Below are 27,855 nucleotides of genomic sequence, written 5' to 3'. Positions count from 1 at the left end.
AGGGCAGCGGGGCAGGCCCCAACGGTCACCAACGGCCGCCCTCGCGCCGCCAACGGCCGCTCTCCCCCCCCCCCCACTACGTCACCGCCGGGGATTGGCGGGGCCGTGCCGCCCGGCGCACGCGCGGCCGCCCCCTCCCCTCCGGTGACGCACGCGCGCAGCGCCCAGGCCCGCGCGCACGGGAGCCCCGGCCTGCCCCGCCCGGCCCGGCCCCTCCCCTCCCCCCCCCGCCCGGCCGTGCCGCCCCCGCCGCCGCCGCCGCCGCCCCGCTCCCGTCAGCGCCCAGCAGGCCCCGGGCGGGACCCGCAGCCCGCCCCCAGCGCCGAGCCCCTGCCCGCGGGTGAGCGCGGCCGTTACGGGGTGAGGGGGGGGGGTGGGGGGGTAACGGTTGTAACGGTCGCGGCGCTGAGGGGAGAGGGGGAGCGGCGGCGGCGGAGGGGGACGGGGAGGGGGCTGCGCGCCCTCAGCTCGGCGGGGGAGCCCTGAGGGGAGCCCTGAGGGGGCCGCTGAGGCACCGGGGCCTCCGTGCGCGGCCCCCCGAGGGCTGCGGGGAGACAGCGGTACGGAAACGCCGCCCGGAGCCGGGCCTGGGCGTGCGCTGCGCTGCGCTGCTCTGCCCGGCCGGTGGCACCCCTAACGGGGCTGGGGTTGGGGCTGGGGCTGGGCAGGAGGCCTGGCTGCCCGCACACAGGGGCTGCTCCCAGCCCCTCTCGTTTCGCTGCTGCTCCTCCGAGCACCCCGGTAAAGGTCACTGCAGCCCCAGCCCGGGGGCACAGGAGCAGCCCCCCGGCCAAGCTTTTAGCTCCCTGGGGCCCGGAGCTTTGTGCCCAGCGGCGCTGCGTGAAAGAACTGACACAGCAGAGGGTGAGGGAAGATGAGATGATGGCTCGCTTCCAAGCAGGAAGATCGGCTTCATTTTGTAGCGTTCCTGATTGCGGTCTCCTCTGTGGCTTTGGCAGTTCCTGAGCCCTCTGTGCCTTGTAGGTGCTGCAAGTTCAGTGTGCAAGCGTTCTGCTGGGTTGCAGAAAGAAGCGTGAAGACGCCAAAGGTATTTTTGATCCGTTGAGAAATGGAGTCCGTTATTTTGTTTGTAAATCAATTCTTGTGTAGGTAGGCTACTTACGTGTAACCAGTGCGCTTAAAGCCAGCTCGGTGCTCTTTGACCTGTGATCTGATGGAGGAGTACAAGGGGAAAGATGATTTCCCTTAATAAGCTTTTCTTTCTAATGTAAAGCACATCTTCTATCTCAGGGTTTTCTCATTTCTCTTATGAGTAGCTTTAATTAGGGAGCAGTAGCAGAAGGAGATCGGTGACCAACTTAGCGGGATGGTTTCGCTGCAGTGTCGGCCACGCTGCCCTACTCGGTGCTGTGTGGCAGTCATCGAGTGAAGTAACATGGAGCAAGCTCTCTGATGTACACGTGAGTCCCTAACAGGAGGACAGCTGCGTTATCACAGCGTTCTGACCGGGTATGGCTTTGTCAGCTTGCCTTCTTACCTGAGAAGGTGTTATTGCTGACAAACCAGCATTGTTTTAGAAGTTCATTTGTCATTACCAACGCATTGTGTGTTCATTGTGTGTAAGTATGCCTGCAGGGCCATACCTGCATCAGGAAAGCTTTCTCATTCCTGCGGGAACATCCTGCTCCCAAACTTGTTCTGGACTCTGGTAGCTTGGGTTCAAGAGACGTAATCCCTGTTTACCATTTGAAATGTTCTTATAATATTCTAATTGGCAGATTTTGGCTCGCTGTGGAGAAGTATGATCTGTATCATATGAATTTTTCATTAGCAGAATAAAATCTTCTGTGATAGTGAAGCTTAAACTGGAGAGAAAACGGAATGAGCCGACCATTCAATCTACTTATCCGCTGGTGTCCTTATGGATAAAATGTTTTTCTGCATGGAACTGAGGTTTCAAATTATGCATCTACAGCCACACTTAAAGAGTATCTTACAGTGCTGAAAACATGCTGAGGAAACAGCATCTTAACACTCAGTGTTGGATTTGATTTTTCCTTCTCATTGTAGCAGTTGTGACACTGGATGTCATTCCTTTTGAGAGTATTTGACAAACGAAGAAGTGCTTTGCAATTTAGGGAGCACGTGAAAGGACTAACGTGTCAGACTAATTGGTGTATCTGCAGAGAGCCCAGAAAAAAGGCGCCAAACCTGGCACTGGATGGCAGCACCCAGGGAGACGCGGCGTGGTTTCCCCACAAAGGTGGTGCCGCTGCCTGTGGTTCCTGGGGCTGTCGTGCAGGTGGGTGTCAGCTCCTGGAGGACACAGCTCAGCTGCCCAGCTGCTGGTCCCCTGTGGTACTCACGCACCTAAAGTACATGGGGCTGCTAAGCTCTTCTCAAGAAAAAAAAAAAAACACACTACCACAGAACAGCTTGATTGGAAAGAACTGTACGTTGTGCCTTGGGGCTCGGCCAATTCAGATGGGATTGGATTAGGTAAAGGAGATCATAAAGTAATGTGATTCTCTGAGATTACGCGGGTTTGCTGGCCCTCGCTTGCAGACAGAGGATGATCTGAGCACTTACCTTGCAGAGCACGAACAAAAGAAGGTGGTTTCGGTAAGGAACTGGGTTGCTGCCGACTTTCACTTGCTCTTTCAGTATTTTTCCGGTGTAGTTGCTGCTTGTTTCCATCGAGCCCAGATACCTACTAGCCTCACAGGGCTTTTATTGCAGATGCCCCAGCTTGCACTGTGAGCTGCAGTTTGCTTCTGGAGCCCGATTCAACGTGTTACAGTAGTAGGATCTCACGTGGATCCCAGTAGCAAGCACACCTTTGTAAGGCAGTATTTGGCCTTGACACGAGCTGCAGGAGCCTGGATTTAAGAACAAACCATGCTGTGGCAGGTTGGTGTGAAACTGTAGCTTGGTAGCCAGGTGCCTGTAGTCATGGAAGAACTGCTGTAGTCACAGTTTGGAGGATGAGACTTCCATGTCAATAAACCAAAAAAAAAAAAAAAAAATCAATAATTTCTCTAAGGGAATAACAGAAAACTTGCATTTATTTTTGGGGAAAAAAAAAAGGTTTCACTAATGTGAGAGATCTCACGTGAGCAAGATGCATGCTGGTGGACATTTTGACTACCCAGCACTTGGTGGCCTTCAGTATTTGAGAAGCAATCGCTGCTGCCTTCCTGCACCGACTGGTGAGTGAGTGGTAGGTCTGTTGATTTCCACCACTCACCCCCCCCCAGGAAGGGTTAACAAACACAGTTTAATAAAGGCAAGTTTTGTGTCTAAAGAAGATTGCAGGCTGAATGAATTTGCACACTATTAACTCAGTGTGCATTGGAGAAATTATTGCAGCAGTAGATACCCGGGTGTTTGAGCACAATAGTCCCAGTGTCAGCTGTGTCTCCATCTTTTATCTCTGAATACTTTCATCTAGTTGCAAAGGCTAACTCCCTTTGGTTGTCATGGCTGACATTTGCTATCCTAGGCCATCAAAAGATACTTTTTTGCAGAGCTGACCCAAGTCTGTAATAATCTCGTACCTGAAATTAACCAAATGTAGCTTTGGTGCTGTCACAAAGTTACCCTAACATTGCTAGTCATTTCAGCGCTATCCTGCAGTTGCTTTTCAAAAGAAAACCTCCTTTCTGTTTTTGTTCATTTGCTTATCTTCACGTGCAAATAACAGTTCGTCTCTGTGGTAACTCTCTGTTTGCTTTTGTTTTCTTGCAAAGAGAGCACGGACATAACAGGAGTTTTTCAAGATTTCAAGGGCTTGGTTGTTTGAGGTAACGGTGCCGAGCCTGTCTGGTCCTGTCTGCAGACAAGCAGTGATTGCACGAGCGTTCATGCGACTTCATCTGGGTAGCTCATGCCTTTCCTCAGTTTATGGCATGGAAAGGGGTCCTTTAGCACAACAGTTGTGCTGTCAAGAAACCAGCAGACAAATTTTTGTAATTCCTGGTGTTGCCAACACTGTTTCAGTGTTTTCTTTTTGGCTAGTACATTCTCTAGTGCCTCGAGCGCTAAGTTCTCATTAAGACGCTTTCCCAAAGACAGCTCGGGCTAATCTAAAAATGTTGTTCGTTTTATTCGAGTGAGAAAAACGCTCAGATTGCTTCTTAGCTGTCATTCCTCAACTCGCGAGTACATACATATGAAAACTGGAAAAAGAGCTTTTATACAGTGTATATCTGTGGGCCTTCCATCAGTGCCCAGCAAAACATGGAGATAACCATGGGTTTTAAGTTATTTAAACAGTTTTCATCCATTTTTAACTGTTTAAATCGTTGGTACAGATCCGCAATTGCCTTCACTGGCAATTTAGCTATTGTTGGAAATTTGGCAAGTTAAGTTTTGGCTTAAATTTCCCTTGGGCATTCACTCTAAAACCCTCAGGCCTGCTTAGACTTGGGCTTGGAGGAGGCGTAGTACTAATTGGGACATGTGGAGATTGAAATCTTTTGAAAAAATGGAAAGCAAGCAGTACCTGCGTTTTTATTTTACTGCCTTATCATGACTTGGAGACCTGAATGCTTCGTAAAGCCTTTGGCAGTTCGGTGGGGATGTCTGAAGAGGTGGTACAGGAAATAACACTGAGACAGCTGAAGAGTTGTAGTGAGACATCCTGTAAAACACCAGCATCCTGTGATGTAAACCAGTCATGCTGTCACTTGAACCATGGACAGAGGGCGACTGCACCCATCTTGTTTGGGATGTAGACCCAGTTCTCCCCCAGGTTGTCAGGGAAGAATTGGCTCGGTGTGATCATTGCATATTTGCCTTTCTCAGATCTTCTGAAAGGTTTCGGCGGCCTTTCCTGAAATAGCACAGCTTCCAATGAAGAAAAGATCTAGTGTGATCTGATGTCGTGTAATGACTTGTCACAGATTATTATGTTTTGTACCCAGAGGCATTTTCAGTGTTCCTTGTGGTATGCCAGCAATTTGTTAACATATGTACTTTGCCTGATGCTATATTCATAAGAATGTGTGCTGCCTGTGATCTGCTTTTTAGCAGGTTCTGCTTAAAAAAAAGGGAAAAGTTACAAAGCTCTGTCCTTGTGGGCTCTGACAAATGCTTGTGGTGATTATTGTTCCGTGTTCATCACCTGCTGGGGATCAGGGCAGCAGCAAAACTTGTGTACGTACAGAAATCGCTCTTTTAAGGTTGGTTTCTCAATAAGATTCCTGCATGTGTGCTGTTGCTGTAGGATGAGTCAGGTCAGGAAGATCCTTGAGCTGTTAAGATTTTGTTTATTTGGAGGATCCAGCCCTGGACATGGGCAAGGCTCAAGTTGTTGGCGTCCCATAGCATTTAGGCTGATGTTTTTTAGATCTGATGATCAAAATGGCTTCTGACCGGGATCGCTATGAGTCTTGGCTAATGCTGTGCTCCAGAGTCTTGGAAGTTTATAACTGAGATTTTGGATAAGCCTAAATAAGTTTTCTGCTTCCTTTTCTCCTGGTTTGAAATTTGTATTTCAGGCTTTGCCTACTGCCTTGCCTGCACGTTTGTGAGGCCGCTCCTTTGGGTGTGATTCCTGCCAAATGGCATTTGGTAATGGATCTTGGTGTTGCCTTGTGGCTCTGCTGGAGAGCTTGAGGTTATTTTGACAGTCCGTTACAAGTAAACTTCTTGAGCTAAGTATAGTTTTTATTTTATGCTTTTGTTTGTTTGTTTTGTTGTTGTTTTTCATCAGTTCCCTGTTGATGGAGGATATGGTGTGTTTGTGGTGGCGCTCCCATGTACGTTACCTTTAATTCCAGGCTCTTCTGAGCTGAAGTGAACTTGCAAATTTCCCCATGTGCATTTTGTCCTGGCCAGCTGTGACTGGGAGCAGTCCTTTGTATTGTCCCTTGGGCTTAGGTTATTTTGATAACAAAGCAGAAATCTCGTTTTAGGATTATCTCCAAGTTCAAAAATCTGATCGCTTGGTCATTTTTGCCTGCTGTCCTGCCTGCAGGTTTGCTTTCTGAAAGACAGAAAGTAGGCAAAGCTTTCCTTCAGCAGCTGGGGGCGATCTCATGGGGGACTTGAGGCACCCTAATGTGAGCCCATGAGTAATAACTGACCGCACTGTCAGCGTCTGAAGGTTGTGCTCAGTGGTACAAAGTCCAGCACAATACCAAACGTTTCTCCAGGGGCAACGCTGGGGCTGTTCAGCACCTTGCTGGTGATGTGCATGATGGGCTGCAGTGATCCACAGCAAATTTTTGGAGGGATAGGCTGGGGAAGGTGGCTGACAGTAGCGTCAGGAAGTTCAGTAAGGGGAAATGACCGAGTCCTGAATGCAGATGGAAAAACTCCAGGGACAAGTCAAGGCTGGGAGATGACTGGTTAAGAAGCAGCTTTATAGAAACAGACTTTGGTGTCCTGGCAGAAGAGCTGAGCTCGAGTCAGCGCGCTAATCTCGCGGTGATGAAGGGCGATGGCATTACGGGCAGGGTGAGCAGAGGTGATTTGTCCTTTCCAGTTGCCCCTCGCAACATCCAGACTCATCCAGGACAGGAGAGGAGCCGATGGGTCAGAATGGGGCTGGCCTAGGACCACCAGGACTGCTGGGGCTGGAGCACCCGGAGACAGGAGACTCAGAGGGCTGGGGAACAGAGACCGGGCTGATATATGACTGCTGCTTTCAGCTACTTGCTGGGAGGATGTGGAGCTGTGCTTCTCCCAGTTGGACCATGTTAAAATAACGGCCAGCTTGTCTAAATTGCAAGCACAAGTTGCATATTGCAAACGCGTGAATACTTGTGCAGAACTTGTTTGAACAGCCAAGGTGACACAAAGAGGTTGTTCTGTGCTCAGGGGGTTGAAGCAGGTGACCTCCAGACGTCCTTTCCAACCTAAATTATTTTTTCTGAACCTAAGGCTTTGGTCATCTCTGCGATGTATTGGTTTCCCTTCCTAGTCTTCATGGAGTGTGAATCCAGCCTATGGATTCACAACTTCATTCCAAATTCACAGTATCAGTGCTACCTTCTTTGTACTACGTATGTGTCAGGAGCTTTTTGAAGCGGATCTGCTTTGAGATAAAGAAATGTGACTGGCTGACTTAAGAAAATGTGTTCATGTTCATTTTGTAGTGCTCTTGGTCTTAGATTTTTAGTTTGTCTTCAGTTTATTGCCAAAATGTTAAATAAATAGTGCTAGACACTTAAAAGTATCGTTTTGGGGCAGGGGGTGGGAAGTGCTTGTTTTATAAGGGACTTAGCAAGAATTGATGTGTTAGTGCCGTTCCCTCTTAGTCAAAATAGGATGTGAACTGACAGACATCTTTTTATTCAAAGGGAGGTCAGGGTGAGTTAAGTTCCTGAATTAAGTTCCCGTTCATATAGTTGTTTCACTTCTAATTTTATTATGCTCATCCTTTTATGAGGAAGATGTGATACACAGCCTTCTTTTCAAACTAACACAAATATTTTTAATTACAGCATTCGACACTGTGTACCAAAGAAATGGTGATGGAGAAGCCAAGTCCCCTGCTCGTAGGGCGGGAGTTCGTGAGACAGTACTACACTCTTCTAAATAAAGCCCCTGACTTCTTGCACAGGTAATGCTCTCACACTGAAGTACCTCATCTTTTGGAACAAAAGTGCGTACTCTTCATCAGAAATGAGATACTCAGAATTTCTGAGTGTGGCAGGAAAATGACCTGGTTAACCTCTGGGCTTTTAGAAAAGAATTCATCTTAAAAAACTCTTCAGGCTCTAGAACCAAATGTGGCCAATGTTTACAAGGTATTTCCTTTATGAAAGAGAGAGCTATTTCTTAACTGATGTGATGGTAACGTGGACATATTGCAGAAATAGTTTTATAAGAAGATAGGAAAGGAAAGAGCATGGCAGAGGAGGCACTTGTGTGTAGCACCTAAGATGAGCACAATAATAATTTCAGGATACCGTATATTTTATATTGCCTCTGGGGAGTTTTTATCCAGATCCTGATTGGAGATATAAAAGTTAGGGCCCGGACAGGGTAGGTGACCAGTTCAGTAGTTTTATTTACCTGTGTCCACTGTTTAAGCGGTACCCTGGATGTGTTCCTTCCTATTTTTTCTTATGACGTTTTTCATTGGCTAGATGCAGTTTGTCACTTAAGATTTTGCATTTCCACATCTGGACTTAGAGCAGCACTGACTTGTAAGAACTAACATTGAAAGTAGTGTTTCAGGTGTTGGTTGTGTTCGGTTTTGTTCCTTTTTCTTTTTTCTTTTTTCTCTTTAAGCAATCACTGCTTGGATTGCTCTTGTCTCGGAACTTGACATAAGGTTGATGGTGAAAAATTGAGCTGTTTGAGAACAAGTTGGAGCTCCCTGACAGCTAGCTTAATATTTCAGTCTTTTGAATGATGTCTCTTTTCACCTGTAGCTTTGAGATGGGGAAAATGAACTGGTTTTGTCTTAAGTGACTGAAGTGCTGTAGAACCATGTTTGTTCTGTGTTTCAATTTAGATTTTAAGGTGTGGGGTTGTCCAAGCAGTGGATATTGGGCTTTCCTTATCTGCGTTGCCAAGTCTTACAGAAATCATTAGTAGCATTTTCAGTAATGGCAGATTTTTTTTCCCTGTTGCTGAAATTTCAACAAAATGGTTGGATCAGATCAACACCTGGACAGACATGTCCATGTCACACATTGATACCTGATACACTAACTTGCTGCTTGCTCTTAGCAAGGATTGCGTTCCTTATGTACATGTCTTTTCTGGGTGATTTCCCCAAACGGCCTGCAAAAGCACCTTGGAAAGCCGAAGGAAAGCCAAAGTTGGTAAGACAGCTTTCTTGGGAAGTGTGCTGTCATTTTACCTCAATTCCCAGAAAGTGTTTGCATAACCAAAGGGACAGAGAATTATCATGTAAGGGATGATTAGGCTGTGCTTTGCAGCTTAACACCAGAGGTAGAACTCTCACCATTGTACAGTGAGGTTGCCTTTTCCTTTTTGTGACATTTCTGTTTCAGTGGCAGTTGAACGTTGGGTAAATCACCCATGCCTCAAACGTGGTGTTGAAAATAATCTTTGATTTTGTTCACAAGAGCGTTTACCTGTAATGATAGTGATTATAACCTTGGCTGGACATGGAGGGGAGTAGATGTGTGTTTTGATTTAAAAAGCAAAATACTGCTGCTTTGTTTCTTTCCTAGCTGCTTCAAAGAAAAGCAGGCAGCTGTTCCAGGCTGGCCTTCCCTCTGCTTCCCCTTCGTATTACAACAGTAATTCCGTTCCATCGATATTGACATGTGCTATGAGAGCATTATGGAGCTGGTGTTCCCAGTACATTGGGGATGTTTCCACTTTGGGGTGACACAAAATTGGCAGAAGGCTACATATGAAGTAAAAATGTGTCTGTGGAGACATGTAGCATGTTGAGGGTGACTTGGGTGCTTTACAGAAGGCAGTAGGGTAGGCAGTACTCCCAGCCCTCTGTCTCAAGCTGCACTCTAAAAGTTCTGAAATGCGGCTCGCCAAATTGTGCTGTGTGTTTGGTACGTTGAGTGGGAACAGGCAATTCCGTAGCCTCCAATTGTCCATAGAGCCCTTTTATCACAGGCTCTCAACCAAGAACTCGACAGAATTTTTCCTCTCGTTTAAAGTTGAGGGGCTGCGGGTGACTGGCTGGTTACCTGCTGCCTGGAGTGACCCTGCTGAGGTTGGGGAGCTGCAGTGGCAGCCATCCTACAAGCTACGCTGTGTCTGAGCACTATCCTCTGTTCATTTGAAAGGTGACACGAGTGTCACCAAAAACAGCATTTGTGAAATTTCTCTTAAACACTTCTGCACAGATTGTCCTAGAGGTTTGATCTGGTTTGGGTGAACAAGTTAGCTAGCTGTTTGTTGTCCCTTTTTCAGGGCTGCATGGGTGGCTGCTCCTGTCCAGCAAGGCTTGGATAGGGAGGTCATTTATTTTTGTGTTCTTTGGCTGTATGTTGTGTCTGAGTGGGGCTCTTCTGAGAGAGCATCTTATCTACGATCTTTCTCTTGCTGTTAGTCTAAACAACGATTTGTTCACTGCCACAGAAAGGTTTTGGAGTCAGGGCTTCCCAGAGCTTGATGTCAGAAGAAAAAGGATTTATTCTTGCAGTGAGTAAGGGAGTTTGGCAGCAAGTGGTAATGTGCTTGGTTTATCCTACTAAAAGCTTGAGAAACGCACCAAGTCCTGTCATTATTCTTTATCCAGAGCTTATCCACAGGTTTTGAGTATGAAGAGATGGGTTCACCCTCCAAATGGGTTTTAGTCAGTGTAGTTGCCATGCCTGGCATGCTTCAGATGAATTTGTGTGGCTTTACTGGCTTCTTAACTTAAAGTGGATATTTCCATGTAACTAGGGACACAGTGGGTGCTCTTTTCCTAATTTGCAGATCCTGCTCATGTTTTCTGCCTACCAGAGATTGTGAACAGTTCGTTAAAAGCAAGTTAAAACTCCTGGTCTCCCTCTGAAAGCACTTGGTAGGATGTGCTGCCTGTCAGAGGGCTTGCTTCGAAATTTAAAGAGTTGGTAGATGTTTTCCCATCGGTTTGCAAGCTGGTGCCACAGAACTTTTGTTTGTCTTTGCTGTTGGAAAGTGCTAGAGCACGCTCAGCAATTGGGTTATGCAACTGGTACCAAAGAAAATAGTCAAATATTTCCCAGAATTCTTTCTGGACACTAAGGACATCATGGGAGTTAAAATCTTGGATGGGTATATTCAAGCAACTAGAATTGGAAGGAGTTTCTTGGTTTAGTGGGATAAACCAAGAAATGGCAAATGCCCAAGTTCAAGTGTTTAATTCCGTATTTTAACATAGCCTGTGTGCTGGCTTGTTTGGCTAGGTAGAAACAGTCCGTATGCTTTCTGTTCTGTGTGAGAACGGGCTGGTGGAAACACTTCAAGGAAGTGATATTTCATATATAAAGTATAGGGGTGGGTCATAGTGGTATCCTGTAGAGAGAGGTGAAGTACAGGAATTGAGACCTCCTGGCAGTCATTGCCATGGTAAGGCTTCCTTCTAAATAAGAAAGGTGTAACATGATGTTTTTGCCATATCTTTTGCTATTTTGCCTTATTTTGCTACTTATGTAATTTTACAGAAGCTGTTAAACATTTGTCACATGCTTTAAAAGCTGGCAATAAATATTCAAAACAGAACTTAGACTGTTCTAGGCTCAAAATTTGTTCAATTGTGGTGCCTAAAAGAATTTATTCTTCTCTAATGCCTCAGAGTTCGGTAATGAGCTCTTTGGCCATTGATTCTGAGAAATGTGAAGTGTAAAATTGCAGCCATGTGTACCGGAGAGATGGGATGGATGGGCAGGTGGGGTGGCTGGTCTTCATAGGCAGCAGCCAGGTCAGAAGTCCTCAGTGCTGCCAGAAGTGATGAAGAAGACCAGGGTCCAGAGCAGAGGTTGTTCCTTCCCAGGGTCACGTGTTGGGGTGGGTGTGACTAACCCAGGCAGGTGACTTCAGTTTTGGGGGAGCCTCTAGCTGAAACAGCCACCTTGACCAGAGTGGGCAAGCTGCACTTCTGAATGTTCATCTTCTTTGTTTCTGTAGCCTTGGAGCCTGCGACATAGTGGGTGTATCTTGAATCATTGTTTGCCCTGACATTCCTACTGCCTTGAGCTCTGTAATTTGTGGCTAAAACACTTGTTGGATTTTGTTCTTGTTTTTTTTTTTTCATTGGCATGAATTTCATTACATCTCTTCACTTGCAGGTTTTATGGCAGGAACTCTTCTTACGTCCATGGAGGACTGGATGCCAGTGGGAAACCGCAGGAAGCAGTGTACGGTCAAGCTGTGCGTATCCAAACTGGTCCTGAAGTCCTCACTAACGTGCAGAGCTTAATGTATACATCGGTCATTTTCTGTAATCAGTTAGTTGGACTTGCTTACCTGGGCAATAGTGTATTCTGGTACTGTCTCTTCAGAGGCCTAAATGTTCTTGGTAGTTGATGCTGTTACTGTGGGTTGCGTTTGATAGATCAGCTTTGCATCTGGACTGCAGAAATGATATTTAGGGTGGGAAACAAAATCAAGAGGACCTGTTAGACTAGCCCTCTAGGTGTATTGTGTTTCAGTTAGACATGGTTTCTGGGTGAAAGGACTTTGATCTCGGGGAATTAAATTGAAATCTGTATGGTACCAAATTCTTCTCTGGGTGGATGTGTCTTGTAATGGAAGATAACTTCAGAAGAAACAAACTAAGTCCAGAAAAAAGCATTTCTTTTTGCTGTGGCTGTAGCTTTTTATCAAAATGTCTGCCATCTAGGAGCATCTGTCCATGTGGTGGCTGCATCTTTGAGCAATGTTGCTTTGAGCCCAGACCAGGTTTTGTTGCTTCTCTTTTCAGCAGCAGAACTTGGTTTGGCAGTAGGAATGTCATGACGGTGCAGATGTTACTCACTGCTGTGATGTTTGGGTACTTGATAGATGCATAGAGGTGTGTTTTGTTTGTTTTTTTTTTTGGGGGGGGAAGGAAGGCAGGAAGGAGGGTTGTTTGTTCTTTTTTTTTTTTTTTTTTCTTTTCGCTCTAAGCACAAAATCACATGAGCTCATGTAGATTCCTCACAGTGAAAGATGGTTCAGGGTTCCTGTATTTGCCTTTGTGCTTCAACGAGCTGCTTTTTGATGTTAACAGACACATTACAGCTTCTCAATAGGTACAGAACTCAATCTAGTTAATATGTAACTGTCTGCTTCTAGGAGATACACAAGAAAGTGATGTCACTACAGTTCAGTGAGTGCCACACCAAGATCCGTCATGTGGATGCTCACGCTACTCTGAGCGATGGGGTGGTTGTGCAAGTTATGGGGGAGCTGTCGAACAACGGGCAGCCGATGAGGAAGTTCATGCAGACTTTTGTACTTGCTCCAGAAGTAAGTATCAGCAAGATTGTTTTTAACTTCTAAGAGCAGTGATGAAAAACTGGCCTGTGAGCACAAACTGCCATACTGGGACAGAAGATACTGTCGGGCTTTTAAAGCTTAGCCCAGAGGCTATCATTAAATAATAAATAAATAATAAATAATGCCCACCAAACCATTCTGTGATTATGTGCGTGCAGAGGAATGAGTGTATGGGACCTGTCCTGAGCTTTTTTAGATTTGAGTTATTGTAGTAGTAATGCAAATACAAATTGAAGCTTGCTTTTGGCAACTGCTGTTTGCACAAGTGAAAAAATACTGGTCAGCTCTGCAGATCATGTCTCCAGCGTAGTTCTGTACTTGATTAAAGTTTGCTGTCACATGTAAGCATGTCACTGCTTTGCAAGTTACTGCTCAAATTCAGTTCTGAGTGAGAGCAGAGCTGTGTTGTGATAGTCACTTCTATTATTTTTTTTTTCCTACATCCTTCCCCTTTTTCATCACAAACTATTGTGTGGCTGGTTGATCATTCATGTTTTAGAACCTTGTTGATTTGCTTCATTGTTTTTCTGTGCAGCAGTTTAAGCATACAGTCACCCTGTGGAATTTCATTCCTTTTTTTTTATTAAAAGGCTTTAGCAGTACAGAAAATTCCATAGGTGACTTGATGAGATGGAGGGGCTTACCTTTAGGCAGTACCTATGACTGTTGTGAATTAGCAAAGTGTTACTTTCTGCTTGAAATACTGTTTTTAATTTGGACAGAAGTTACCATTCAGTCGTTAGCTTAAAGAAAAGGTGTCACTTGGAAAATGCCATTACGAAATAATCCTATTCCAAAATGTTGGCATGTATCCCCAAAGCTTAGACCTTTCATCCATAGGAGTTGCTGACTGCTAAAATATTGTATACGCAAAAAAAAACGCATGTTGCTCTTTTACAGGGGTCTGTTCCAAACAAGTTCTATGTACATAACGATATCTTCAGGTACGAAGATGAGGTATTTGGAGATTCAGAAGGAGAACTTGATGAAGGTGAGAAGAGCTGTACTTGTGGTGTTAATTTTGTGCTGTTCTATCCATCCAGTACCTTCAGGGACTAAACTGGCTTAGGGCAGGTGAGGCTTGGTACAGAACAGAAATAGTGAGTAATAACACTTTGCTGCAGCTCAGTTTCATTCAATAGACTTGGTTTCTCTGCTCAATCAGATTTGTAGGTACAGTGCTCTGAATAAAATTTAACTGGCCTTTCACTCTGAGCTGTCTTTCTCTTTTATGTCATCATCACATTGAGTAGTTCATTTCAATACGTTGGCTGAACTTGGCTTTATTGTTCTGGATGGGTTTTTTCCCCACCTAGTCCACTGAGCCCAAGAGAGTACAACTGGAATGTATGTATGTGTGCATTCTGAAGCTGGAATTTCTATTATCTCAATAGAATAAAATGGAACAAAACACCTTAGGTAAATCATTACTCTTCTATTTGAGGTTTATCTTCTTAGTTTTAGGAACTGTGATTGAAGAGCTAATAATACAGTGTTTCTCTTTTACTGCCAACATATGAAAACCATCTGCGCTTTAAAGATCCTTAAACCCTCCTCCCAGAACTTAGCAGCAGTATGTCATTAGTGTCTCCTTTTTGTGAAAACAATAAGAAACGAAGCCTCTTGAAAGAACAGAAGGGTCTTCCATCTCTCCTTGCAGCTAATTCTCGCCTTACTTTGTTGATGAAGCGTTCTTTTGTTTACTACTAGTTAAACATGCTTGTATTTTAAGTGCAGCTTGCATATGCTTGCAGAGGTGCTCAAGGATTTTTTTCTCTTGTGTCAGAGTCTGAAGAAGAGGTGGAGGAGGAGCAGGAGGAAAGACAACCATCTCCTGAACCGGTGCAAGAAAATGCAAGCAGCACTTACTATGAAAACCACCCTGTAACGTAAGATGTCCATGTTATTATGTAGCAGTGCTTTTTTAAGGAAAAAAATACATTGTATGTAGTTTTATTGTATGATCTATGTATGCTATGTTAACATTATTTTTTAAACATTGGATATCAAATGGAGGGAGGAAGTAGTGGATGTTCTCATGTTCGCTGGTTGTTTTCACTTCTAGTTAAAAATGTGAGGTGAAAAGGTAGTAAATACATTTATGCATGTGCTTAGTGTAGTTTTCATCATGTAAAATGTAATGTAGTCTTCATCTATTGAACCAAAAAACAGCAGCCTGAGGGGCTCCCGGGAGTCTCTGAGGGAGACAGACAGGAGGTGTACACCTGCCCCTGCTGATGCCCAGCAGTCCCTCCGAGGTCCCTACATGGGGTAGTAGCTGACCCAGCTGCTCACCTGCAGGACAGAGGGCTTGACTGCCTGCAAGAGGAAAGGGAATGGACCCTCATCTCTGCTCAAAGCAGACTGCCCCTGACACCCCCGGTGCCACCAACCCCCACAGTGTCCCTGGGTAATAGATTCAAGGCTCTTGGGCAGGAAAAGGAAAAGGTTGAGGGTCTGGATGGCAATCAGAACCCAGAAAGCAACCCTGAGAAGCATGTCAAGGCTGGGGGAAGTACCAAGCATAGGGAGCGGGGCGGGGCAGGGCACTGCATCAAAACCAGTGCCCCCAAAAAAGGGCGGAGAGTCTTAGTGATTGGAGACTCCTTGTTGGGGTCCCTACCAACCCCTACAATTCTGTGATTCTGTGATTAAACTAAAATAGTGAGTTGGTGGTACAACCGAATTTATATAAACAGATGACTTAACAAAAGGGTGTTTAATGATATATTAGTCCTCAAATTTAGCTGGCACTTAAATCTGAGAGGAAAAATGAATTTTTGAGAAGTTGCTTTACAGTTGTACTGGAATAATAGGCTTCTGCCCTGAGTGTCTTAAAATCTAAACAAGACAAGAAAAAAAGAAGTTTCCTTATGTTTTTATGTGAAAAATATTTTTTGTTATGGTTTGAACTGCTTTTTTCAAAAGTTAGGTATGTGTTTCAGACAAGCAGAACTGACTGACTGGATTCCTTATTCAAAAAACATGTATGTTTATGAAATTATTAGAGGATGTCCATTAAGTGCATCAGCAGTAATGCTACTTTGCTGCTGCTGATGTAGTGCTTTTCATGAGAAATCTTATGGGAGAATGGGATCTGCTGAAATTTTGGCAGTGGCTTCTTCAAGATTCTGCGGGGAGTGTTTGAGGCTTTAAAGAGCTACGCCAGGTCTTATCCTTAGGTTACTGTGCCAACTGGAAAGAGCTTAAAAATGCAATAGTCATTATTTAGGCATATGGTAACCCATGGCTGGAGCTGCATAGGCAGAAGTATGTGGAATTTGGTAAACTTTGGGGGTGACTGAACAGAGAAGTGAATAACTTCAGGCCCCTTATGTTTCGTGTACACAGAGTGGAGAAGGTGCATGTAAATTTCAATAAGTAAGACTTGCAGCTGCTTCTGTAATGAACTTTTATGGCACTTCTGTAAATAAGCTGCTGATAGCCTTCCAAAATCAGCTTCATTTCTGTGTATAGCTTAATCTTCTGCTGGTCTCTCATTGTGCTGCTTTTCCTTTTTTAGGAGCAGCAGCTCTTGAGTTTAGTATATATTCCTTTCAGGGCTTATATGTCTGTGTAATTTTCAGATTCTTTGCAGAGAAAAGTATAATGTCTTCACTTTAGCAAAAATAAAATGTGATTTAGTATGCAGCTACAGGGGTACAGCTTAACTTCTCACAGTATCATATATGTAGGTACCATATGGTCGCAACTGGAAACCAAATAATTTTCAAACCAGTCATTACCATAGTATAACTGAGAAACAGCCATAAAATGTGAACCAATTGAAAAGCTGCATAAAATGCATTTAATTATTGTAGCAATGGAATAGAGGAGGCACTGGAAGAATCGTCTCACGAACCTGAGCCAGAATTGGAATCTGAAACAAAACCTGAGGAACTGAAAGCTGAAGCAGAAGAAAAGACCCTTGAGGAGTTAGAAGAGAAGTCTCCTTCTCCACCTCCTGTAGAACCTGTTTCATTACCACAAGAACCACCAAAGGTTAGTTACAAGCCGTATTTGTGCTTCTAGGTGCAGGTGGTAAACCAGGAGTCTTGGTGTTGAACTTAGTCTTTTCGAGTGGCCAGACTGGTATCTCTTTTCAGGGTCATGCTGTATGAACAGCTAGGCTTGAAGCTTGAACTTGTGAAATTTCACCGAAAAAAAGAATGTTATTTTTCAGTGTTGCTCATTACCTATTGTAAATGCAATGTTTGCAGAGTGTGCGTGTGGTTTTATGCATGTGTCAAACTTTTTAAATGTGGAGTTAAGATACATTTTTAAAAAAAAAAAAAACTCAGGAAATGGAAACCACTGCTCTTCCTAGGGGAAAATAAATAAATAAATAAATAAAAACACAATGCATGGACACTTGGAAAATTACAGTATAGGTCTAAAAACAGTATGAGGGCTTTGACTGTCTCCCTTAGAGGCAGGCTGCCTGTTCCAAAAAACACCATGAATGCCACGCGTCGTCTGGTGTGGTAACACATAGGGAGTTTGACAGAGATGGGAGGAATGGATGAAAGCTGGAGAGAGGTTGTTTTCCAGCTCCAGTATCAGTCTCCCGTATCTTTCCAATTCTGTTTCTCTTTTGCATTTTTACCTCTTAACTCCTGGCACTCACTTTGTTCTGTTGCGCAGAGGACGCTTCACGCAGCAGGGTTTTCAGTCCTAGGTTTGGTTTCATGATGGAAAGCAGTGATCTGGGGATGCTGAGGGAACCACGCTCACCCAAGTAGCAGTAGCGAGTATGGTACACCACCTGCTACATGCTGACGAGTTCATAGACAACTACAACTGCAAATCCTTCTGTATCCTCGTTGTAATGCTAGCACAAATGTTATTTAACAGTCAGATGTGAACCAAAAGTGTATTTTCAGCGGACAAATTTCCCTGTAGGATTGTCAGTGGTTTGCCATGATTAGTAGCCTAGGTTTGTTGCATTTCCTGCAGGCTTTCTCTTGGGCTTCAGTGACCAGTAAAAACCTGCCTCCTAGTGGTACTGTTTCTTCCTCTGGAATTCCACCCCATGTTAAAGCACCAGTCTCACAGGTAACCCATCTGTGAACACCTTGGATTGTCTCATTACTTCTGCAAACTGCTTCAGTTTTTAAATTAACAGATCAATTTGTTTGACTTACGTTGCACAAATGAATTGTGTCTTAAATGTTACTGCACTCACCTTCTTGTTGCAAGTGAAGGCATGTACACTTACCTGGTGTAACTTTGGGTGATGGTAATTTTAAAAACTGCTGATGTGGAATCAGGAAATGACTACTGATATTTTGACCTATCTTACTGGGATATGGTTTGGTTTATGAGGAGAGAAAAAAAACACTTCCCCTGTATGACAGTAGTTTCCTAAAGAATGTTTAGAAGGGGGAATTTATTCTGGCAGAAGTGCCCCAGCAGTAAAGGGGATTACATCAATTTTTGAGTACAAGCAAGTTTGCCTTGAAAGGGTCACATCTACAGAAGTATTTTGGACTCCATTATCCATTTACAATTACTTTGTCACAGAACCCTGTACCAACTTATGACTGTGTGAGGAATGGAAGGATTCACATTTCCTGTCTGGGACAATGCTGTCTTCCCATTCCTAGGCTGACTGGGGGAGGAGGGCAAAGAGGACAGACAGTTTGACCGGGTGATAGCTCATGTTCCACACATGCCAAGCTGGTGCAAGATGGCCTAAGATTCTGAATTCAGCCTCCTCTATGCCTACCAAACCCCCTCAATATAAAAAACAGGTGCTTTAATCTTTTCTACTGATGCCATATTCCAGAAGTACTGGATGTTGTGAGTACCTCATGTCCACCTTTTTACAAAGACTGCCATTTCAGTAGAGCAGCTGGGTTATTGCAGCCGCTGTTTTTGCACTGATTTCCTTTTTTTTTTTTTTTTTTTAACCAACAGAGGAATCTGTCTAGGATTGCCCTTCAGCTAAGTGCATGTGTAACAAAACAACAGCAGAAAACCAGGAAACATTCCTTGTGTGGTGTTGCTTCTGGTCTTACCGCTGTTGTGGAAATCAGACAATGGCTATGTGATGGGTTGGGAAACTCATCTGTTTTCATCAGCTTCAACAGGGCTTTGAGTTATTCAGGTGGTATTTGAGCAGTAAAACTCTTTGTTCTAGTACAAAATAGATTTTCCTTAAGCAAAACCAAAAACCAGCTTTGTTTTGTAATGATGATTTATTTAAAGAAGCGAGGCTGGATTTTTGTTACATGACTGCAAGTAGCATTTAAAATTATCCATGCAGGAGAGTCATAGAACACAGCTTATAGACGTCCCCTTAAACTCACATGTTGCCTCTACAGCTCGTCATGCTCTTTACCTCTTAGATTACTTGTGCTGTGGTTTCATGTTTAAGTAGTTCTGCATGGAATTTTCTGAAGTAGGAAGAGCCTACGCTTGGCTCTTCTGGAGACAGAATTAATCTGTTCCTAGCTCCTTAGTTTGCGTTCTTTTCAGACAAGGTGTTCAGAAAGCTGGTGGAAAAGATGTCTAAAGAATTTCTGCAAGGGGTTAGTAATCAGCAGCTGGTTAGTGAGCCTACCAGGGGAGGTGCCCCGCTAGACCTTCTCTTCACAAACAGAGAAGGACTGGTGGAGGACGTGATCGTCGGGAGCTGTCTAGGGCAGAGTGACCACGCAATGGTGGAGTTCACTATTCTTGGTGAGGCCAGGAAGGGGACCAGTAAAACCGCTGTATTGGACTTTCGGAGGGCTGACTTTGAGCTGCTCAGGACACTGGTTGGTAGAGTCCCTTGGGAGGCGGTTCTGAAGGGCAGAGGGGTCCAGGAAGGCTGGGCGATCTTCAAGAGGGAAGTCTTAATGGCGCAGGAACGGTCTGTTCCCACGTGCCCAAAGACGAGCTGGCGGGGAAGAAGACCGGCCTGGCTCAACAGAGAATTGTGGCTTGATCTTAGGAGGAAAAAGAGGGTTTATAAGCTTTGGAAAAGTGGGCAGGCCACTAAGGAGGACTTTAAAGAAGTAGCGAGGCTGTGCAGGGACAAAATTAGGAAGGCCAAAGCTCATCTGGAGCTCAATCTGGCTACTGCCGTTAAAGATAACAAAAAACGTTTCTATAAATACATCAACACAAAAAGGAGGACTAAGGAGAATCTCCATCCTTTACTGGATGCGGGGGGAAACTTAGTTACAAGAGATGAGGAAAAGGCGGAGGTGCTCAATGCCTTCTTTGCCTCAGTCTTTAGCGGCAATACCGGATGTTCTCTGGATACCCAGTACCCTGAGCTGGTGGAAGGGGATGGGGAGCAGGATGTGGCCCTCATTATCCATGAAGAACTGGTTGGTGACCTGCTACGGCACTTAGATGTGCACAAGTCGATGGGGCCGGATGGGATCCACCCAAGGGTACTGAGGGAACTGGCAGAGGAGCTGGCCAAGCCACTGTCCATCATTTATCAACAGTCCTGGCTATCGGGGGAGGTCCCAATCGACTGGCGGCTAGCAAACGTGACGCCCATCTACAAGAAGGGCCGGAGGGCTGACCCAGGAAACTACAGGCCTGTCAGTTTGACCTCAGTGCCAGGAAAGCTCATGGAGCAGATCCTCCTGAGAGTCATCATGCAGCACTTGCAGGGGAAGCAGGCGATCAGGCCCAGTCAGCATGGCTTTATGAAAGGCAGGTCATGCCTGACGAACCTGATCTCCTTCTATGACAGAGTGACGCGCTGGGTGGATGAGGGAAAGGCTGTGGATGTGGTCTACCTTGACTTCAGCAAGGCTTTTGACACCGTCTCCCACAGCATTCTCCTCGGGAAACTGGCTGCTCTTGGCTTGGACTGGCGCACGCTTCGTTGGGTTAGAAACTGGCTGGATAGCCGGGCCCAAAGAGTCGTGGTGAATGGAGCCAAGTCCAGTTGGAGGCCAGTCACTAGTGGCGTCCCCCAGGGCTCGGTGCTGGGGCCGGTCCTCTTTAATATCTTCATCGATGATCTGGACGAGGGCATCGAGTGCACCCTCAGTAAGTTCGCAGATGACACCAAGTTAGGTGCGTGTGTCGATCTGCTTGAGGGTAGGAAAGCTCTGCAGGAGGATCCGGATAGGCTGGACCGATGGGCTGAGGTCAACTGCATGAAGTTTAACAAGGCCAAGTGCCGGGTCCTGCACCTGGGGCGCAATAACCCCAAGCAGAGCTACAGACTGGGAGAGGAATGGTTGGAAAGCTGCCAGGCAGAGAAGGACCTGGGAGTGATGGTGGACAGTCGGCTGAATATGAGCCAGCAGTGTGCTCAGGTGGCCAAGAAGGCCAACGGCATCCTGGCTTGTATCAGGAACAGCGTGACCAGCAGGGCTAGGGAGGTGATCGTCCCCCTGTACTCAGCTCTGGTGAGGCCGCACCTCGAGTACTGTGTTCAGTTTTGGGCCCCTCGCTACAAGAAGGACATGGAGGTGCTTGAGCGGGTGCAGAGAAGGGCGACGAAGCTGGTGAGGGGCCTGGAGAACAAGTCCTACGAGGAGCGGCTGAGGGAGCTGGGCTTGTTCAGCCTGGAGAAGAGGAGGCTCAGGGGTGACCTTATCGCTCTTTTTAGGTACCTCAAGGGAGGCTGTAGCGAGGTGGGGGTTGGCCTGTTCTCCCACGTGCCTGGTGACAGGACGAGGGGGAATGGGTTTAAGTTGAGCCAGGGGAGTTTTAGGCTAGATGTTAGGAAGAACTTCTTCACTGAAAGGGTTGTGAGGCACTGGAACAGGCTGCCCAGGGAAGTGGTGGAGTCACCATCCCTGGAAGTCTTCAAAAGACGTTTAGATGTAGAGCTTAGGGATATGGTTTAGTGGAGGGCTGTTAGCGTTAGGTTGGAGGTTGGACTCGATGACCTTGAGGTCTCTTCCAACCTAGAAAATTCTGTGATTCTGTGATTCTGTAATCAGGGGCAGCCTTGTCCCATTCTGTCCGATTCCTTGACATTGGATACTGTGCATGTAAATGAGGGCAGAAGATGGCACCAGTGGATGAGTGACTCCATTGGGTGCTGTTCGAACCAGCAGCAGTGATGCTACAAAGCAGCCAATAATTGCCCTTTTCATTCTTTTCCCCAACATCACCTCAGTTTGCCCTCATAAATCAAGTTGAAAATCAAGCCCCTGTGGTATAAAGTCAGAACCCCTTGAAGGACTGTGCGTGTACTCGTTTGGAGGTGATCCAGCTGCAGTTTGTTCACACCTGTGAGGCCAAACAGCTCAGCATTCCTCGCTCCTGTTTCTGTAGTCATGTTGAGAAGCTGATGGGGAATGATGCCTGCCCGCACTGATCAACTGGACCTTCCCTTAGAGCATTTTTGGGTAGTCGGACTCTGTCACTGGCTGTCCTGGAGGTGCCAGGGGGTGGAGGTAGGCAGGGTGCTCCTCAGCTTCTGTCTTTTGACGTGGAAATGGTGAGTTAGGGAAGGATCTGTTTATGGAAGATGCGTTCCTTCAACTCCTGAAATCTCTTGGGATTCTGGATAGATTTTCTGCAGAGGGGGTTGTGTGTTAGACATAGCCACACGTAAATCCCATGTATTTTAAGGCAGACTCAGATTTTATGGACTTGGGTCTAAGAGGACAAGGAACTGAAAGCTGTTTTATTGTTTCATGCTTCAGGTGCTTTGGGCATTTTTAGATCTGTAATGCCCTTGTGAAGGTGACTGAGTGCCTCTTAGTGGGTTTCATGGACCACATTTACCTCAGGCAGGGTGGTAGCAGTTGTGTGATATGCATCTAAGCTAGTTGCTGGTAATTAGGTGAGACGATCTGCTTATTTTCTTGGTTTTGTTTCATTTTGGGTTTTTTGTTGGTTTGCCTTGCTGGTAGGTTGTTTGTGTGCATGTGTTTCCACCGTGGGAGGCATCGCACTGTAGAGAAGCTTTTAAAGCACGTAAGATTGCAAAACCAGACATGTACCAGCCTCTGGAGTCTCCTGTTCTCTCGCTCTTCCTTCCCCATCCTCCTGTCCCTTGGGAATGATCACTTCCAAAGTTTGTGAGTGAAGGCTGACCTGTGGTTGGTTTTGCTGTGGTTGCCAGTAGCATTGCTGTAGCATCAAGAGGCTGCTTTCCCTTCCACTGTGAGCTCCAGAAGAGAGTGGGGACAACATCTTCTTTTCCTTAATTGTTCTCTATGCCCCAGTAGGCTGAGGTTTGTGGCATACTTGGCTCCTGGGCTTGAGAACTCCTTTAGTCCTGCTTGTCTGCTAAAAATCCTTACTCTGTGGCTTCCACTCCAGTCTCTGTGCTGTCTGCAGTCAGCTGCTTTTTGGTTTGGAAATGGCAGCCCATAACAGGCCTCTTGTGATGCTGACGTTAATGACAGTAGTTTGGGGGAGCACAGTTTTGCAGCAGTGTTTTCCCCTTGAGCAGCACCAGAGAACTCCGCAAAAATGGGTGGTGCTGATTAGGGAGCAGCTAGTGAGGTCAGCTGGTGGGCTGGGAGAGAGAATGCGTGTGGTAGGTGAGAGGGTGAGCGGAGGGCAAAGCAAGCAGGTAGAAGTTACCCATTTCTTGGGATTTAGCAGAAGGACATGAGGGATTTAGCAAGTGTTTTGCTATGGGTGGCGGCAGGAAGGAGTGTTGAAGTCTGATAGTGTTAAGTCTCTAAGAAGTCATGGTCTGAAGGCCTCGAGTTTTTCTTCTGAAGTACAATTCTTCATGCAGTAAAAATGTGTGAGTAAAAGATGCCAGGGGAGCTCCAGTGACCCACCAGGAGGTCTGATGAAGGAATGCTTTCTGTAGGAGACAAAGCTGATTTTTCCAGTTTATTCTTAGAGCTGAAAAACACTGTAGAAACATAAGGATAAGCTAATGCCTAGCTAGGTGAAGCATGAGTGATACGAGGGCTGAAACGCTGATTTGGTGCCGAATAGCAGGGTGTTTATTGTAAAACATCGTCTCTTTACCCTGTGAGCTTCTCTGACTGTAACTGGCAGTTGTCTCAAGTCCTCAAGGAAAATAAGGGAGATGTTTAACATCAGCTCTTTTTCTGTAGTAGTCTGGGCCTGTAGCCATTGGCCTTGTAGTTAACCTTCCTCAGAAGCTCGTGTTCATCTCCGTGTTCCTAAGGATGCGTTTGTTTTTCCAAGATAAGCACCCCGTGCAGCAGCAGCTGCTCCACTGTCCTGCAGAAGATGGAATTTGAAACATGTTATACGTTGCGTCAGTAGCCAGCAGGCTACATAGAAATATTTTTGTTGCTTTTGTCTTTTGCAAATTATCTTTACAAGCAGTATTTGGTTGCAAAAGTTTGAATGTATGTTTCCTAGTCCCTGAGAATTTTAAGGGTGTATTTTGTGGTTTTATTATATCAGAAATAGCATAATTTGAAAGGCTTTTTTTGTTTTGTTTTGTTCTCTTTCTTTTGGGCTACCTCCTAATCCATGAAGTTGGAGCTTGGCATGAGGAAGCTTTATTCAATCCATCTATTTCAGTCAGGTTGAGGGATTCTTCAATTATGGGGCGTCGGGGTCTCAATGCCTGGTCAAACATGGAAAATAAACTTTAGCCATGCTATGGGGAGACGTTCTGATGGAGAGATGCTTGCTTTGCACCTCTTAGCAGAGATTATTAACACTGCAGTCCTGGATTGGTACAGAGGAATTTAAAGAAATGAAAAAATGTATTCCCAAACACGTTTACGTGGATGTGTATCTTGCAGAGTTTGTGTTGTGCATGCCACTTACCTGTGTCTTGTGTTGTTGTTTTATTTTTTGTTGTTTCACTAGGCCTGTTCTTTAAGACATGGTATTTAACAATGTGTGTTCTCCTGTTTCAGCCAAGAGTTGAAACTAAACCTGAAGCTCAGTCTCAGCCTCCTCGTGTACGTGAGCAGCGCCCAAGGGAAAGACCAGGTTTTCCACCCCGAGGACCTCGGCCAGGTAACGTGGGACAGCTTCTATGTCTGCTTGGGGCCAGTCATGAGAGGCATCTCCTTCAGGGATCTGGCCTGCAGCTGTGTTGTATTTGGCTGATAATAAACTGTCCATTCCCACTATCTTCAACTAGAAATGGGGAAAACGGTTCCCTGTCCAAGTCGGTGATGAATTGATGCAAAGATTAGGCATTAATTCCAGTCCTCTTAGTTGATGAATTCTTTTTTAAGTCAGGCCACTCACTTACGTGCCTGAACACCTTTTATGCAGCTCGATACAATTCTGAAAAGGTAGTCTGCACATAGGATGTGTTTTGTTTTTTTTTTCCCCATGTTATCTAATTTTGCTGAACTTCGAAAGTGAGAGGTCTTAAATGGCTGTTGTTGTGGCCTGCGCTACTCTTTGTTTTGGAGTAAAACCTTTCCACCATCTCAACCTCAGTCAGCTAATAATTTTAGATGCATTTTTCCATCTTGTATAGTCTCAAATGGTGAGCAATCTTACCTTCTTAAGAAAACCATTTAAGCAAGCTAGTAAGCTTTTTGTAAATGGGGAAATGGAGAAAAGGGGTACATATGACCCCTGTCGTATCTGAGGTCCAGAAGGGGTGACAGTGTGCTGTTGTCACACTGCAAGGCAGGAAATGGTTTAGTAGGGAGATACCAGGAAAGATTTTCATCTGGTACGGTGCTAAATAAACTTCAGCTGAGTGTGGGAGAACGTAAGGAACTCTGGCTTTTGTTTGGGACAAAATGGTGGAAGATGAAAGACAGAAAAGGTGACTGGCAAACACAATTTTTAATGAGTACAAAAATACAGATACTGTTGTTAGGTTAAGGAAGTGATGAAGAAGTGATTTAAATCCAAATATTAAAAAAAAAAAGAAAATCAACCTACATTATAATAACTAGAAACTCCTTTTGAGCATGATTGCAGATACAACAGGAACATGACAGAATTATTAGGACTATGTAAAGAGGAAGGTAGTATCCCTCCCCCCCCCCCGTCATCCATGGTAAACAGGAGTTGGAGAGCTTGAAGGTACAGAAGTGTTTGAGCACATTTATGTGTTTGTTGGAGTCCACACAGAACTCTAACCTTGGTGGCTCTCCCTTCTTTCTGTTCCCGGTAGGGAGAGGGGACATGGAGCAGAACGAGTCGGATAATCGTCGAATAATTCGCTATCCGGACAGTCACCAGCTCTTTGTTGGGAACTTGCCGCATGATATAGATGAGAGTGAACTGAAAGAGTTCTTCATGAGTAAGTAGCAATTTCAGCTGCAGAGACAAAGGAGAAAAACAAATGCTTGTCCTGTGTTGAAAAGACATGTAGCACTCGCTGTGGCCACACGGGGGAACTCTACGTGACGTAACCCCACGAGTGTTATCTGAGAAGCAGGAGAGGTAGCAGATCTGACACTGCAAGTTTTGGTAACGTGGCTTTTCCCTTTTGCTTTCACAGGTTTCGGAAATGTGGTAGAACTTCGCATAAATACTAAAGGAGTGGGAGGAAAACTGCCTAATTTTGGTTTTGTGGTATTTGATGACTCTGAGCCGGTCCAGAGAATTTTGGTTGCAAAAGTAAGTATTAATCACTGAGCATCCATTGAAGGATACCCTAAAACTCACGTAGTTAGGCCTATTTAGGCCAGGCTCGACATCAGGAAGAGGTTCTTCACCAAGAGGGTGGTCGCACACTGGAACAGGCTCCCCAGTGAAGTAGTCACTGCATCAAGCCTGTCTGAATTTAAAAAGCAATTGGACTGTGCACTTAGTCACATGGTCTAAACTTTTGGGTAGACCTGTGCGGTGCCAGGAGTTGGGCTCGATGATCCTTATGGGTCCCTTCCAACTTGGGATATTCTATGATTCTATGATTCTATTCTAGCTCATGCCACTGTTATTTCTGACATTCATTCATAAACACGAGTTGTAAGAAAAACAGGCACTCCATATGAGTAGTTTGGGCCTACTCAGTCTGTCAAGAGTGCTCTGTGGCTTACGTGAGCTGTGCCAGCGTTCCCCCAGCCGTGTCGTACCGAATTCAGGGATTTTACCTCGCACTTAAATACCACATGGAACCGAACGCTTACTGTTAGAGACCCCTGTAAGCTGAAAGCTCAGCATGTGAATTTTTGAAGGGCATCTTGAGGACATGTAAATTCTGTGTCCTGGGGCTGAGAGAAAGGAGCCAAGTTATTTGCAGCTGTGACTTGAGGAATTGGAGAGGAGAAAACAGCCACTGCCATTTCTAGTATGCAAGTCAGACCTGGTGGAGCAGTTCTTCAGGAACTTAAGCTTTGAAGCAGAAAGGTTAAAGACAACCCCTGCCTGTATTAAGGAAGATATTTTAATTCTTTGCATGCCAGATGAATTAAAAAATGCTGTTCCATTGACTGCAGGCAGTTAGGGCTAATGCTGTGTGTCGCAGGGAACTGTTAGCAGTTAGTTTTTGTGTCTGACTTGTAAGTGAAGGTAGCCTGAGGCGCGCAGCGAATGCTGTGTTTTCATACGCGTTGTACAAATGGACTTTGTGAAATGGTGACTAACGTGTGCCTTGAAAACTCTTCCCTATAAGCCTATTATGTTCCGGGGTGAGGTGCGCTTGAACGTAGAAGAGAAAAAAACAAGAGCTGCTCGTGAAAGAGAGACCAGAGGCGGAGGCGATGATCGTAGGGATATTCGGCGCAATGATAGAGGCCCTGGGGGTCCCCGTGGAATAGTGGGCGGTGGCATGATGCGAGACCGGGACGGAAGAGGACCCCCGCCGAGAGGTGGCATGGCACAGAAACTCGGCTCTGGACGAGGAACCGGGCAAATGGAAGGCCGCTTCACAGGACAGCGTCGCTGAAATCTCCACTGTGGGCAGACAGTCTTGGCAGTGGTACATTATCCATCGTGTTTGCATTCTTGTTAATTTTTTTTGGCTTTGGAATGTGACACAGCCCTTCTGATCATTTCTTTGATGTGAAAGCATCCTTTGGTTTCCGGTTTAAATTGAGGTGGACGTTCTTTCCCCAGTTTCACAACAGAAGTCATGCTGTTAATTTATAAATGTAGACTTGGAGAATTGAGGACTGGAAAATTAAAAAAAAAAAAAAAAAAAAAAAAAAAAAAAAA

At 45.3% G+C, this 27,855-nt stretch overlaps 1 protein-coding gene across 5 annotated transcripts; it reads left to right on the top strand.

Annotated features, from left to right (window-relative positions):
- Positions 1 to 224: 224 nt before the first annotated feature.
- Positions 225 to 27,855, top strand: G3BP2 (G3BP stress granule assembly factor 2). Of its 5 annotated transcripts, none has more exons than XM_082759721.1 (13): positions 225 to 340; positions 985 to 1,048; positions 7,413 to 7,531; positions 11,670 to 11,751; positions 12,658 to 12,831; positions 13,762 to 13,852; positions 14,648 to 14,750; positions 16,683 to 16,863; positions 17,818 to 17,916; positions 24,639 to 24,741; positions 25,868 to 25,996; positions 26,198 to 26,316; positions 27,314 to 27,855. In XM_082759721.1, exons 3-13 carry the CDS (start codon positions 7,437 to 7,439, stop codon positions 27,584 to 27,586), a joined length of 1,449 nt encoding a protein of 482 aa, XP_082615847.1. In that variant the 5' UTR covers positions 225 to 340; positions 985 to 1,048; positions 7,413 to 7,436; the 3' UTR covers positions 27,587 to 27,855. The 5 variants fall into 5 exon arrangements, with proteins under 5 accessions (XP_082615847.1, XP_082615843.1, XP_082615845.1 ...); XM_082759720.1 differs by having other exon boundaries at positions 278 to 340; positions 960 to 1,048; XM_082759717.1 differs by lacking the exon at positions 985 to 1,048 and having other exon boundaries at positions 235 to 340.

Source organism: Aythya marila (genome assembly GCF_965140915.1).
Source record: "Aythya marila genome assembly, chromosome: 4".
NCBI lineage: Eukaryota > Metazoa > Chordata > Aves > Anseriformes > Anatidae > Aythya > Aythya marila.
This window is presented reverse-complemented; position numbering and strand designations above follow the sequence as displayed.

Coding starts and splice junctions, on each gene's coding strand:
- G3BP2 (XM_082759721.1), top strand. CDS start 7,437: ATGGTGATGGAGAAGCCAAGTCCCCTGCTCGTAGGGCGGGAGTTCGTG. Junction 7,532..11,669: donor GCCCCTGACTTCTTGCACAG/GTAATGCTCTCA, acceptor CTTCACTTGCAG/GTTTTATGGCAGGAACTCTT. Junction 26,317..27,313: donor AGAGAATTTTGGTTGCAAAA/GTAAGTATTAAT, acceptor CTTCCCTATAAG/CCTATTATGTTCCGGGGTGA.